Raw genomic sequence first — 15485 nt, 5'->3', positions numbered from 1 at the left:
CTTTTGTGTCTCATTCTCAGTGCATGTCTTGTTGTCCCACCAGGAAGCAGCCCACTGGACAGCCCACGAAACTTCTCTCCCAGCAACCCAGCCCACTTCTCATTCGCCTCCTCCAGAAGGTGACTGCTTCCCGGCACTGCAGACTACACACTGACTGTGATTGCACCTGTTTACTCTCGGCCATATTTGCACAAGAGGTGTGAGAGGGATAGAAAGTGAGATAGAGACAGATAAGAAGAGTCGGTGTGAGGCAAAGGTCACAGAGGGGAGAGACACCGAGCAGGTGTGAGCTCCAGTGGAACAAGAGGTGCAGATGTGTTGTTGAGAGAGATCTCACACATTCTGGAGAGCCTCTCGCTGCACTCGCAGGTTCTCGCAGCGTAACAGGGTGACTCATGTATGACAGGGCCAGGCCATTACATTCACAGCTCCTCTCTGTTTAGTCACGCTTGTTGCCTGTGTCACACATCTACATCTGTTCATGTTAATAGATTTTAGATTTAGGCCTTCACGTGGTTGCTTTTGTCTTTAGGCTAAAGACAGCATGTAACAATATTATAAACACTAGTTCACTTCAAACACAACAGTTTAGAGAAGAAGGCCCTTTTTTTCTCGGGATGCGCAGGTCCACAAAATAAGTTGTTTGGCCTTGAGCCATGAAACAACGGCTGCATCCATGTAGTCACATTCAGAAATCTTATGGCAGGTTATAAGAGGATTAGAAGCAGATTCATGGCATCACGTTTCATTTTAATGCTCAAATGTCTGCATGCTTTTAGTCACGAATCACATCGTCCTACAGAAAAATACTTTAAGTGGATCATGTTCACTACAGTCTGTAATTTGATCCTGTTTTTGGGGTAATTTGTTTTTGCCATAAGCTTCAAAAATAGTTGTTAATTTTGAAAATATGTCTTCAACTGTAGCTCTCTAATCTGCATTGTGTGAAAAGCGTTACATGTATTCTATGGTTGTAAGTATTATCTGGTAATGTGTATTATAAAGGTATAAATATTTAATATTAAAATGCTAACTATGTATTGTAGTGCACTGAGTGAACTATTAAACCTGTGAGCTGTGAGTTGTCACAGAGTGGGAAGTGACAATAATAATAATACTACATTTTATTTATAGGCCCCATTCGAGTCCCTCAATGTCGCCTCATATTGGTCCAGTAATTTAAACTTGCATACACAAGAAACAAACAAAAACACAGATTAAAACTGATCAAGATAACAATGGGCTACAATGCTGTTTAATTATGTTATAATGAAGGGTGTGAAGTCTGAATGTGAAGATGGGTTTTGAAATGTGATTTAAAAATAGAAGGAGAGTTTATGTCCTGAGATCAGGTATTTCAAAGTCTTGGAGTAGAGCAGCTACAGGCTGTCAGGCCCCATGGTGGACAGTCCTGACATGAGGTTATTATAGCTAACTAAAACTTCACTAAAAACCAAAACTAGTTATGGGGGAAAATGTAGTTAGCTGAAATTAAAATAAAAATGTGACTTTTGAAAAAATATAAACTAGCTAACTATTTTATGAACTTGGAGAACTATCCATCCATCCAGGGTCATGGGGGGAGCTGGAGCCTATCCCAGCAGTGATAGGGTGAGAGGCGGGGTACACCCTGGACTGGTTCACCAGACAACCATTTGCACTCAAATTCACTATGGGCAATTTAGATTGATCAATTAACCTGTCCCCACTAACTGCATGTATTTGGACTGTGGGAGGAAGCCGAAGACTTGGAAAACTAACTAAACTAAAATATTAAAAAGTATCCTTAGTTTTAGTATTTGTTAATTTGCTAAAAATATGTAAATACAGCTTGCCTGATGAGGCTTTGATGGATGTATTTATTCCGACTTTGGACGTCTGCACTAACGTTCCTAGATCTTGGACATTTTCAAAAAACCTAAACCGAAGCGAGCTAACCCACTCTGGACGCTAACTCAAACTTAACTGAATACAGAACAAAAAGAAATGAAATAAAAGTAGAAAATATGAAACTATAATAACTCTGGGATCGATGCAGACAGGGGGTGTAGCTGGGATTTAGGCGCAGCATTTACAGGATGCACTTTTTATGGCTGCATTTATGCTACAGGCAGACACGAGTTAAGTGCTTGAGCTCGCTCTCAGGGTTTGCTTCGTTTCCACAACTTTAAACAGCAGGTGCTCATACCATAGACAATCAGCCACTTTTATCTTTTCATAAAGGGGAACTGTTACGCTCATTTCCAGTTGCATATTTTCCTTCTTACACCCTACTTGAATAGCTTTTTATTATTCATAGGTCAAAACAATCCTTATTTACCTTACACTAAATACAACGCCTCACGTCATCCACTGTGTTTTCTTTTTGTGTGCTCTATACATCGTTATTATTGCACTGGCCATTAACTAGCTAACTTCCTAAACACAAAAGAACTTTAAAGGAGAATTTTGAAATCCATACAAGTATGAAAAGGCAGCAATGATGAGACTCTGCTGAAGCTTGAAAGGTGTGTTTAAGAGAAGCTAGAGTGACTACAGCTGTGTTTATGAATAATGATCAGGTAATAGTATGTATGTATTAAAAACAACAAGGCTCCATCCACACTCTCGTGTTCAAACAGCAGAGATGTATGTAGGCGGCCAATTAGGCTGTTATTTACTTCCGTCTCTCTCTCATGTTGGAAGTCGAGGCTCCTATAAAGCCTCTGTCCTTATTTATCAGATCTGTCTGCCTGCCTCTCACTGTGAATCTGAGTTACAGAGTCACAATGCAACTCACTAGAACATGATTTTCTTCAGCTGAATTAAAACTTCTCTTTGTAGTTAATGAAATTAGGTTAGCTGGGCTTTCAGGTTCATTATCTTGATTTTTGTCAAATCAATAATAAACAACAGAGAAGCTTATATGATATTGATTTTATAGCACTACAGTGCAGTGGGTATTAAATGAAGTGCAATTTGTGTTTGCCATTCTGCAGGGCCGATGGACGACGATGGTCTTTAGCGTCGTTGCCCTCTTCTGGATATGGTACCAACACTCCCAGCTCCACGGTAAAATATACATCACCACTTTTTCACTGTATTGATCATAAACGTGTGTGTAGGGGAGCAGCTATGCTAGAGCGTATTTTTGCAGTTATGCGTATGTGAACAACTCAATTTAAACAATCCTTTCAGTTGCCAGTCAAAAAATACACTAGTTAAAACCAACATAGTCAAAGTTAAAGTGTAGACGAGGAGCAATATTTGCAGGACGTTGCCTCTCAGCACGAGTCACGATAATTTAGAACACAAATGCTAAAAGCCCAGCTAGTGGTAAAATTGTTCTGTAACAGTTTTCTACAAGTTTGACATGTAAAACAGTCAAAAGTATTGGATATCCACAAGAAGTCATATAGCTTCACTATAAAACTAAGGTCACGAAACTCCAAGTAAAACATCGCTGAAGCAATTTGCACTCCTAGTCTACTGTATGAAAAACTCTGTAAATATGCCCCATTATATAGCGTTAAATAAAATTCATTTGATAACTTATTTCTAAGTATTTGGAACATGAAGAGTACCAACATTATCTTTGAAGGCTCCTTTTACATCACAATTTGGTTGTAACCCCATAAGCATTAGCTTAAATGTAAATTGTTGGCTGCTGGGTTACTGTGTAGCTAATAAACTTTTGATATAACTAATAAGTAGCTAATAATTAATGGGTTGATTAGCACTGATTAGTCTGTTTACACCAAATCTGTTTGTTTTCCCTCTATGAAATTAGCAGCACACAATTGCAGTTCTGGTGTGAAATGATACAAGGACGTCTTTTTCTGGCAATTCAGACTTCAAGTACCAACAACGCTGTCCTGTCCTTGAAAAGCTTATGGGCACTGTGACAGGTCCTTATTTTAGGCAAAGCAAGACATTGGTATATGTTCCTGCTTTGGATTTTACATTTTGATACATTTTATTCAAGTCAAATAGAAAGCAATACAGTCTTTGATATAATTAGTCTACTGAGGTTTCTCACGTCATGTGCATATTGAGTTGTTCACCGTACTGGACGTGATTCAGCAATCGTTGCTTGTGAAAAATGTGTCCTTCTCAATTAGTTGGAAGTGTTTCCTATCTTCAATTTAAAAGTTGCGCTTTTAATTTGAAGGGTTTGAGTTGCAATTTTTATGGAAAGTAGCTGGCCGGCGTCACTTCCATTTAAACTATGTAAATATGCCAAACACCAAAGCAATCACAAGAATTCGGTTTTGCCAACCTTTGCCAAGTCTAGGGAACGCACGCTTCTCTCTCATGACCGGTGATTGCCAGATGAGATGGACCGGTCTCCAGGCCTATTTACTGCTACACTGTCACCGTGATTGTCACACGTCAAAAAGACAAGTTATCGTCATACAGTTAGTGGCCACGTGTCTGAAAAAATCTAGTAATAAGTCTTGTTAGGATAGCGCAACACCATCTGGACAGACAGCTAGCAGAACAGCAGTGCAGGGAATTATAGAACCAATACTAGTTATTATAGGGGATACATTTAGATGCACTCTTTATGATGACATTTACTGATGATTATTTTGGTTCCTTATTATAGCAATGCAAAAATGTTATTCCTTCTAAATTAATTGAGGGGTGGGCTTTAGGGCTGCCACGATTAGTCGACTAGTCACGATTACGTCGACTATCAAAATCGTCGACGACTGATTTAATAGTCGACGCGTCGTTTGAAGCTTTGTAAGATCACAAAAGCCGCAGGAATAAGTAGTAGGATTTAAAAGTGTAATAACGGACTGAAACAGAAGATGGCAGCACTGCATGTACAAGGATGTCAGCTGCCGTTAAATCCCGAAGAAGAAGAAGAAGAAGCTGTGTCCCAGAATTCATAGCGCAGCCCAGCTCAGTTTCCAACAATGGCGGCAGCTACTTAGTTTTACTATTACTCTTATTATTCTTTCTGGGTCACAAAATAAACGTTTAACATATTTTCAGGCGAGAATGTAACTGTGTAAATCTCAAATATCTGCTCAGTTTATCAAGACACCACATATTTTCAAAAGCGCTCCGACGTTTTCGGAGACGTCTGTTACCTACTAGCTCGATAGCTAGCCGGGGGCAAGGCTCACTAGAGCCCGTGAGAAGACCGGACTCCCGGCAAATCGTTTTCAAACCCACCGCCGTCTTTCGCTACTCAGGTTAAACATGATATATAAGTCATTTAGATAACTTAAAAATGTTATTGTTTGGCTTTTTTTTTGTATTTTATTTGTTCCTGAGTAAATCGGTTTGGTTGAGATTAAAGTTATAGTTTTTACACAGCTGAATAAACGTCAAGCAGACAGCTGATTATCAGAAGTGTGAGATGCTCGAGAATATACTCCGATGTCCCGTTGTATTTTAGATAGCAAGGAGTTTATTAAACTTCACCGAAACAATCTGCAAATTTCATTAGAATTTAATAAACTATCATCTTGTCTTTATTTTTAGTTAGCACGTACCTTAAACACTTAAAGCTGTAAGCTAATGATAGTTATATAAGAGCAGACATGCTGGTGCAATAAGCTGTACGTTTTACGTCCAATGGATGCATGATCTGATTAGTCGACTAATCGCAAAAATAATCGGTGACTAGTCGACTATCAAAATAATCGTTTGTGGCAGCCCTAGTGGGCTTATTGATCAGACCTGTCCCCACAGCTATATGATGATTAACCATAATTATAATGATTATCGACCCTTTCAGCATACCAGAACTTTCCCCATTTAGCATGTTAGATATATCTATAAAAGCCAGTTTGTATTAGCTGAATATACATTTTCACTTTAAGATAACAATTAAAATGTATCCATCTCCAGCTCGTCACTTCTACTTCTTCCCCTGCCTGTCCTTCAGCATGACGTGTTGCATAACAGTGATATCAGGGGCCTGGTTGTTCTCTCCATCTGGCTGTGGATGGAGGCTTAGATGGATGAAGGGAAGAGAGCAAGAGGGGAAAGTAACGATCGCCAAGCCGGTTGGGACGAGAGCGATGAGACACGTGGTGTAGTGAGGAGACGTCGACGCGAGATAGTGCACATGCGGTTCCACGCTAATTTAATCAGAGACCAAAATAAGCCAGATACTATGAATAGAAACACAACAATAGTACATTAAACAAAAGGCTGCGAATGTTATGAATCACACTCAGCTGGCCCCTCAGTCTCTGCTCTATTTAAAGTAATTCTCTCACATCATACCACAAATTCATAAATACTGAATGGAGTCATTTTCTTGCCGACAGCATTACCAGATTATAGCTTTGTGGAAAGATCACGCTGATCATGATGCTCTATTTCATCTTGTTTGCAAGAATTTAAAATTTTGCGCCCCAAAGGTGTATTCCTAACCATTTTCCAAGAATTCCCCGTATACTTGGAAAAACCAGTGAACAAGGAGAGAAGAAGACCCAGTCTGTGCTCATCAGACTGTAGCCCAAAAGACACACACTTGAACAGAAATATAAGTAACAGCTGGATCAGTTCAGCAGATGCAACTCTACCAAGATAGAGGAAAAAATCTTGACATCCACACATGAAATAAACAAAGGGAGGCATCTGCATCCTTACTTCACTCTTTTCACTTAGAAATGTAAGAGGAGGCGGTCTAGGTCTCATTGTCCCTGTTTGAGGCAAAGGAAATAGGAGACAAAGTTTTACTGACAGATGGATTTAAGGTCTGGCCCTGAGGCGTCATTATCTTTCAGTTCCCGGTTTGTCGTCACACTGTCTGGATCCATGAGGAGTAACAGCTGTAGACTGTCAAACACTTTGATAATTTAGCTTTCAGATCGCTATCTTCTGCAGTTGCTGGACGTCATTTGGTGGAGTTTTGTCGTTAATTTTCTGGCACTTTCTCTATTTGATCCTTCCAACGCCTACTTCCCTTTCTCATCTGCCATCCCACCCCCCTCCTCCATCATCTTAATTCTCTCCCCTTCACCGTCTGCTTCCTCTTCCTCCTCCACCCTCTTGGCTCCCTTCCTCTTCTCCCTCTTCCAGTCCTCCAGCTCTTCTCAGGAGCGACTACACCAGCTGCCCTTCCAGCCCACCATGGATGAGCTCCACTTCTTATCCAAGCACTTTGGCAGTACAGAGAGCATCATGGATGACGATGGGGGCCGCTGCTCTCCCCACATGCGCCCTCGCTCCCGCAGCCTCAGGTTAGACACAGCGGCGGCGCTCATGAGATTAAACAGCAGCGTCTGCTGCCCAGCGCACTGTCCTCTTTTCAGAGGCACTACTTAAAAGCAGATTTGCCGGGTCACCAGTGGCTGATCTTACTGCTTTTATGTAACATCTTTGTTTTTATCGTTAAAGAGGCCTTTAACCAATAAAAAAATATTTTGGCTTATATAGAATCATAAGTCAGAATATTTTTAATTGGACATAAAATCTGTGCAGAAAACATCAGTTTTAGACTCATGACCTGTTATAATTGTTATGTAAAATGTGATCTTTTGTTGGATAGTTTAAAAAAATTAAGCTTTTTGGATGAAGTATACAAATGATAATCCTACTGGATTAATAATGCATAGGTTATATAATCACAATATACTCAAAATAAATAAAGGAAGTAAAAGTACTTTTGTGTCAAATTACACTTTTCAGAATTTGATACATGACAGTAATGGATGATAATTATGATTTATTAACGTGTAGATCTCATTATTGTTGCAGCTGGGGATTTAAATACTTTTAAATGGATTTATAATAATCCAATAATCCTGATAATCCAAAGCTTTAAAATAAATAGTACGGAGTTCAGAGTACAATACTTGCATCCAAAATACATAAAAAGAAAGCAACATGACACGGTAGTACAAGTACATTAAACCTCAGTAAAGTCATCAAGTAAATACGTATATAAACCAATACTGTCTTTTAGTATTGATTAGGTATTAGAGTATTGAAATGCCAACAGTTTATGGGCAAAACACCTCTATAAAAAAACAAAATGTCAGTAATGTCTTAGTTAACTTTTCATGTATAGTCAACACAAATAATTTTGAAAACTATGATTGAATTTTGGCTTTTGGTGTGACTAATTACTTTAGTTCCAATCACTCCCATTTATTGAAAACTATCTACTTTTTTTCATTTTACAGTGTGTCTTGAAGCTTATTTTAAATGTATTTCAGATATGTCGATTATAGCATTGATCTCATTATATAACAGTTTTCAACCCTTGCTTTGGAAAAGCTGAATTTTTTCCCCTGTGTCCCTCTGCAGCCCAGGACGCTCCTCCTCCTGCTACGATAACGAGATAGTCATGATGAACCACGTGTACAAAGAGCGTTTTCCAAAGGTTAGACACACACATACACACTAACACAACATACACACAGAGACTTGCAAAGAGCCTTTACGATAACATCATATTCTGTTTAAATGCACACAATGGTAAACCTTTGGAGCCTTTTCGGTTCTCAGTTACTAATTAAAAACAGTCAAAGCTCTGCAGTTACTGAAATAAAATGGGTGAGACTATAGTTTGTGATTAAACATTATCAGAGATCTGTGTATGCAAATGTTTTATATCCTGCATCCAAAAAACTGGGAAAGAACCGTAACCATGTGGGCTGCTAAACCATAGCAAACAAGATTATGAGAACGTGCCAAGCTCCATTCACCCCGTCAGTGTGAATATTACATTTATTCAGTGCATGTAAAAATACCGCTCCAGTTATAAACAGTGAAATAAAGCCAGTCGGTGAGGTCGGTATCAAAAGGAAAGAAGCTGAAAGCTTTGACAGTGATAAAAATCAAACCATAGGAAATTGAGCATTATAGTTTGGAGTTCATCTGCGGTAAAAGCTCTTTGGGCTTGTTCTCACACAAGTGAAATGAAAAAAAGAAAAAGACATTGAGCTGAAGTCTGAGTAAATCAGCAGAGCCACGCTGTCTGAATCGCAAATGAAACGGCTTCCTGAACTTTCTCTCGCATAAATCCGGCCGAGCTAAGAAAATAAATCTTTTCCCAAACCTAATCTCCTCTGCTGTCTTCTTACGCCACCTTGTCCCCCACCAGGCCACGGCTCAGATGGAGGGGAGGCTGGCCGAGTTCATCCAGGCTTACTTGCCTGAAAGTGTTCTTCCGCTGGCTGATGGAGTCCTCAGCTTCATCCACCATCAGATAGCAGAGCTGGCCAGAGACTGCCTGGCCAAAGCTCGCGAAGGCCTCATCACCTCTGTGTACTTCTTCGAGCTACAGGAGAATCTGGAAAAGCTACTTCATGATGTGAGTTTTTGGCAATCGCTATTTTGTTTTTTTGAAACTGGACGTCCCTGGATTTGACCGAGAAACCGAGGAACGCTGCGCACTAATAAGTAGCAACTTGTCGGTCACATTGTAGCCACACACTAAATAATTTCCTACTAAATGGGACCATAATTTACAAAATGAACATCATGCTGGATTTAATAAGACTTGAAGTTGGAGATTAAGACCACAAATTCATCAAGAAAGTATTTACTAAGGCCCATTTTCTTTACTCAATGGGACTTCTTTTTGCAACCAGACAACTTAACTGCTCCTCTTCACTGGAAAAGGTTTAAAGCACAGTTTACCCCAGCTCCACTGAATTTTAGCGTCTTTTATCTATTATATAAAGCATGTGTTGTATTCTTAGTACAGTGGCTTTGTCATAAATAGGAACAGATTCAAAGGTGACAGGCAGTAGCTTTTTTGGGATCGTGTGGATGACGGTACATTTAAAATGACTTTATAGAGGAAAAAAATACCAGTGCTGTTCTCTGAGAGTGGTCAGTAATGGTGAACATCATAGAGAAATCAAGGGGGGGACAGAGACTTAGAGATGTACTGTATGGTAAACTGAATCAAGACTGCTTAGAACTGAAGATGATGCTTGCATATACGCAGTGTTGGGCAAGTTACTTTGAAAAAGTAATTAATTATAGTTACTAGTTACTTCTTCAAAAAAGTAATTGAGTTAGTAACCGAGTTACAATATTCTAAAAGTAATTAATTACTTGAAAAGTAACTATTGAGTTACTTTTAAAAACGTTTAATTGGCCATTTTTAACTACTTTTGTTTTTACCTTTAAAAACTATTTACTTTGCCTTGTTTGGTATCATCCTTTTCAGCACAACCTCACGTGTCTGAATTTACAGTTATGTTTTCATTTTGACATACTGTATTAACACAATTGATCTAAAATCAGACAAAAAACATAAAATCAGAGTAGAAAAAATTATATTTTTTTACTGTAACAACCACAAACATGTTTAATGAATCATATTTCACAACTTTAAATGCAAATATAAATTATCAATTTTAAAATTCTATGCACAAGTTTTGCAAACAACAAAGTTATTTGCATCCATTTACCTTTTACCTTCATTTTCTAAATAACCATTTCAAACTATTTACAGAACAATCAGCTGTTCTGCATTCAATAAGATGCCACACAAATTATTTGTACCACTCCAAAACAATAATTTCTGTCCACTATAAAGGAGAAAATCACAGCCTGATACCTGCAGGTCTGACAGCAGCAGGTGTATCACTCCTGTTTCTACCTGGAGACAGCAGTCGCCTCATTGTTCTGACACACAACACAAAACTATCCACAACACTACACACTAACTACACAAGGCAACACATTAACTACACACTCCAAACACGCTAAACGTCAAAAATCTCTCACATCTCAAAACTCGCTCTCTCTCTTTTTCTGCTCTCTCTCTCTCCGTCACTCCTAAAACTTCCCGTTTTTGTTTTTTTTTGTTTGGCTCATAAGCAGAGAGTGCTTGCTGCGCTGTCCTTAGACAGTAAACGTGACGAAACGATTGAGGAAAAAACGCCGCGTATATATTGTTTATCATGACTCTGGTTTTACATGGCCTATCAACACAATTTATAAACTGGTATATATCACCTTGTTGCTTTGTAATCTTTAAGTGGTCATGTGATTGGCTTACCACGACTACTTTATTCTTCCTCAGTCAAACAGCAGCACTCATGCGATTGTTTTGCCCCCTTAGCTCCAGGTGTTGTGCTAGACAGTGATCGTGATTACCGTCCGCGGGAGCGCGCGCAGCTGCTTAAAGCTGTAGCGTCCAGATTACTTACAGCTACTTCCGTGCAACTGATATAAGATGCGGTAAGCTGAACACAGCTTCAACCATCTGTTTGTTGAAAAATAGTAACGGACCGCGTTTTCTTGTTAGTAACTGTAACGGTGTTGTAACGATAGGAATAGTAATTAGTTGGATTACTCGATACTGAAAAAACGCCGTTATTCCCATCACTGCATATACGGGTATCACCCTATCAATTACAAGCAAACATGCAGCTTCCATGTGTTTTTTTCCTAGAGGAAACAGATTAGCAAGATTACTGATTAGCATCACACCCCAGTAAGATTTAAAGTGTAAAACATGTGAACTGTGTGGTCGGATCCATCATTCCTGTCACAATCATCAAACACCTGGGTGAGCTTTTGTAAAGAGCAATATCAAAGAGTGACCAATGGGAACATTTTGGAGAAAGGCTGAGCGGTGGTGCCGTATCCACTTCTTCGAATATATCCATGAATTGTGTGGCTCACAACTGAGCTCCTTTAAGTTTCTCTTATTTGGCCTTCATCAACCTGATTCTTAGCCACAACAGGCAGCTGTTTCCAGCTAAAATGGTTGCCAAACCCAGTGTGATGTACCAGATAACATGCCACACCAAGTAACAGACTGAGTGCTGAACATAGTGGAGACTCCTCATAAAAGAGGCACTGTGATGTCACCCAAGTGTTAGAAGAGTCTGTATTTTAAATCCTCAAGCAGAGCAGTTTCACTGTTGCCATATGGAAAGTGTGCAGGTCATATATGACTGTAAATCAAGAGAGTGCGCTCTGATATGGGACATAAGACATAAGGTACATCTGCACTAAAGCAAAGCCTGCTTTATTGTTCTTCTAGACATTAAAGAGGTCCCAAATTTACAAAAGAAACTACATGCTGTGCTTAATATGACTTGAAACTAGGGACCAAAACCACGAATTCTACAGGATGATGTTTACTGAGGTCATTAAATCAAATGAGCTGCAAGTTCCTTTCCTCGTATATTTCTATGCTAGTGGACTTCCTTTCTGCAGCCAGATTAATCGCCCCCTGCTGTTCATTAGAAAGAATGCAAGCCTGAAAACAGCCATTTCTATGAAATAAAATAAAAATATAGAAATTAGACTTTTTTCATTTATATTTGTATTAAACAGTTTCTTTTTCCATAGAATGCCTTTTTTTCAACAAAAGTATTCAAATAGTGAGCAGGATAGAAAGGTGAAGCAGATGAACTGCATAAAGATTAATTTGTAGATACGCTTTGTGAGTAAACATCAATAAAACAGATCATGAGCAGATCAGGTACAGGTGATGGGGATATGCGAAGCTTTGCAAGATTTGTGATTAAGTGATTCACCTCAGGTCTTTTTAATTAGATTCAAACACACAAAGCCTTTGGCGAGAGCCAAATTGGAGGCTAATTGTGCATGTGATTTGCCAGAGAAGATAACAGGTATCTGCGAATTTCATAGAGCCCATCTTTACAGCTTGATTAGATTGCTGTGATTACCCTGGGTTGCCTGGATTAGGTTTGATTGGATCACCTTTTTGATTACGTACCTTCGTGCCTCCGTCTGTCTTTTGACTGACAGATTTTCTCTGTCTTGTGTGCGTGTTTTATTGTTGTCAGATGTCACTTTTTGCAAACGTTAAAAACGCTGATGCATATCTGTCTTTCTGCCTCTCTGTGTGTCTGTACGTCAGGCATTTGAGCGCTCGGAGAGCTCCGAGGTAATCTTTGTCACGGAGTTGGTGAAAAAGCTTCTGATCATCATCGCCAGACCTGCAAGGCTTTTGGAGTGTCTGGTAGGATCACACTCACACTTATCAGTATTTACCCACCCATCGACTGCTGCGATGATCACAATCCTCCTCCAGCCCCATGATTCATCACAGAACTTCTCACAGCTCCTGTGACTTGAGGCAAATTGCTTTATTTTTAAAAAGCAATCATCAGCGCAAAAACATATTTGTAGCCCCTTATGAGCATTTTAACGGTCGGATTTTTTACACAGCAGGAATGTAAAATGAAAACAAGCAAACCAGTTTAAGACTTGGTCCAGTCTGTCTGGATGGCGGAGACATTTGCATTTAGATTAAATTTGCCTTCCCAGAGTACGGCTAATACCAGGCAGTAGCCCCCTGCTGCTCGGCTGCCTTCCAGCCTGCCTCAAACATACCGTGACCACGTTGTCGTTTAAAGTTGTCTGTGTGTGTGTGTGTGTGTGTGTGTGTATGGTATGGTTTTTGTCTATGGAGCCTGCTGTGACTTGGTGTTTCGTAACAGGATATCAGTTGTGCATCCCTGCATGAGTCATGCCAAGCTGACGTGGTTCTTGATTGTGAGAGACAGCTCAGACAGTGACGTGGAGAATTGATTCATTGGGCTTGTTCCAGTCCCTCCTGGCGAGCACGGCAAATTGAAAATTAAATTATTCTTTACGTCAAACTAGTTTATCTGAAATCACAACTGTAAAAATAAGCCGAATTTAAAATTCTTCTCTTCACATGCAAAGTCCTGAGTGATCATATTTTAGAGCGTGTGTGCTTCGTGCAATGGGAGGCAGATTCTTCCGCTGTAAGCACCTCTCCTCAGGAAACAGCTCCCAGTTTAAGTTCAGGAGACAAACACATCCTCTCTGCTTTTAAGATTAGATTTATAACTTTTTGATAAGACTTGTAGTTAAAGCAAGATTAGGTGATATTAGTGGTGTTGCTACGGGCTTACGCTACAGAGGGCCTCACATAATGCACTGAGCACTAAACTCCCTCTTTTTTACTCACGATGCATTTCTATGCCACTACACCTCCTCACTACGTACGACTCTGGATACTGTAGCTCCAGTGAAAACTAAGGTCTCTAATCAGAAGTACCTGACTCCGTGGTATAATTCTCAAACACGTACCCTAAAGCAGATGACTCGTAATCTGGAGAGGAAATGGCGTGTCACAAATTTAGAGGATCATCATTTAGCCTGGAGAAATAGTTTGCTGCTTTATAAGAAAGCCCTCCGCAAAGCCAGAACATCTTACTATTCATCACTGATTGAAGAAAATAAGAACAACCCCAGGTTTCTCTTCAGCACTGTAGCCAGGCTGACAAAGAGTCAGAGCTCTGTTGAGCCAACCATCCCTTTAACGTTAACTAGTAATGACTTCATGAACTTCTTCACAAATAAAATTTTTATCATTAGAGAAAAAATTACCAGTAATCATCCCACAGATGTAATATTATCTACAGCTACTCTTAGTACCATTGATGTTAAGTTAGACTCTTTTTCTCCAATTGATCTTTCTGAGTTAACTTCAATAATTACTTCCTCCAAACCATCAACGTGTCTTTTAGACCCCATTCCTACAAAACTGCTCAAAGAAGTCCTGCCATTGATTAATTCTTCGATCTTAAATATGATCAACCTATCTCTAATGGTCGGCTATGTACCACAGGCCTTCAAGCTGGCTGTGGTTAAACCTTTACTCAAAAAGCCATCTCTAGACCCAGCAGTCTTAGCTAATTATAGGCCAATCTCCAACCTTCCTTTCATATCAAAAATCCTTGAAAGAGTAGTTGTCAAACAGCTAACAGATCATCTGCAGAGGAATGGTTTATTTGAAGAGTTTCAGTCAGGTTTCAGAGCTCATCACAGCACAGAAACAGCTTTAGTGAAGGTTACAAATGATCTTCTTATGGCCTCTGACAGTGGACTCATCTCTGTGCTTGTCCTGCTAGACCTCAGTGCAGCGTTCGATACTGTTGACCATAATATCCTATTAGAGCGATTAGAACATGCTGTAGGTATTACAGGTACTGCACTGCAGTGGTTTGTATCATATCTATCTAATAGACTCCAATTTGTGCATGTAAATGGAGAGGCCTCTTCACACACTGAGGTTAATTATGGAGTTCCACAGGGTTCAGTGCTAGGACCAATTCTGTTTACATTATACATGCTTCCCTTAGGCAGCATCATTAGAAGACATAGCATACATTTTCACTGCTATGCAGATGACACCCAGCTCTATCTGTCCATGAAGCCAGATAACACACACCAATTAGTTAAACTGCAGGAATGTCTTAAAGACATAAAGACCTGGATGGCCGCTAACTTTCTGCTTCTTAATTCAGATAAAACTGAGGTTATTGTACTCGGCCCTGAAAATCTTAGAAATATGGTATCTAACCAGATTCATACTCTGGATGGCATTACCTTGGCCTCCAGTAACGCTGTGAGGAACCTTGGAGTCATTTTTGACCAGGACATGTCCTTCAACGCACATATTAAACAAATATGTAAGACTGCTTTCTTCCATTTGCGCAACATCTCTAAAATTAGAAATATCCTGTCTCAGAGTGACGCTGAAAAACTAGTTCATGCAT

General features: G+C 39.5%; 1 protein-coding gene across 3 annotated transcripts in view; it reads left to right on the top strand.

Annotated features, from left to right (window-relative positions):
- Positions 1-15485, top strand: part of LOC146389082 (microtubule-associated serine/threonine-protein kinase 1-like) — a 57015-nt gene that overhangs the window by 23303 nt on the left and 18227 nt on the right. For all 3 annotated transcript variants that reach the window (XM_084926736.1, XM_084926735.1, XM_084926737.1), the window contains 6 exons: positions 44-119; positions 2979-3051; positions 7030-7190; positions 8260-8335; positions 9059-9268; positions 12812-12913. In XM_084926736.1, coding sequence (XP_084782862.1) covers positions 44-119; positions 2979-3051; positions 7030-7190; positions 8260-8335; positions 9059-9268; positions 12812-12913 — 698 coding nt within the window. The remainder of the gene's footprint in view (positions 1-43; positions 120-2978; positions 3052-7029; positions 7191-8259; positions 8336-9058; positions 9269-12811; positions 12914-15485) is intronic.

This window comes from Perissodus microlepis, chromosome 4 (assembly GCF_051167445.1).
Source record: "Perissodus microlepis isolate ML-2025 ecotype Zambia chromosome 4, ASM5116744v1, whole genome shotgun sequence".
NCBI classification, from domain to species: domain Eukaryota; kingdom Metazoa; phylum Chordata; class Actinopteri; order Cichliformes; family Cichlidae; genus Perissodus; species Perissodus microlepis.
This window is presented reverse-complemented; position numbering and strand designations above follow the sequence as displayed.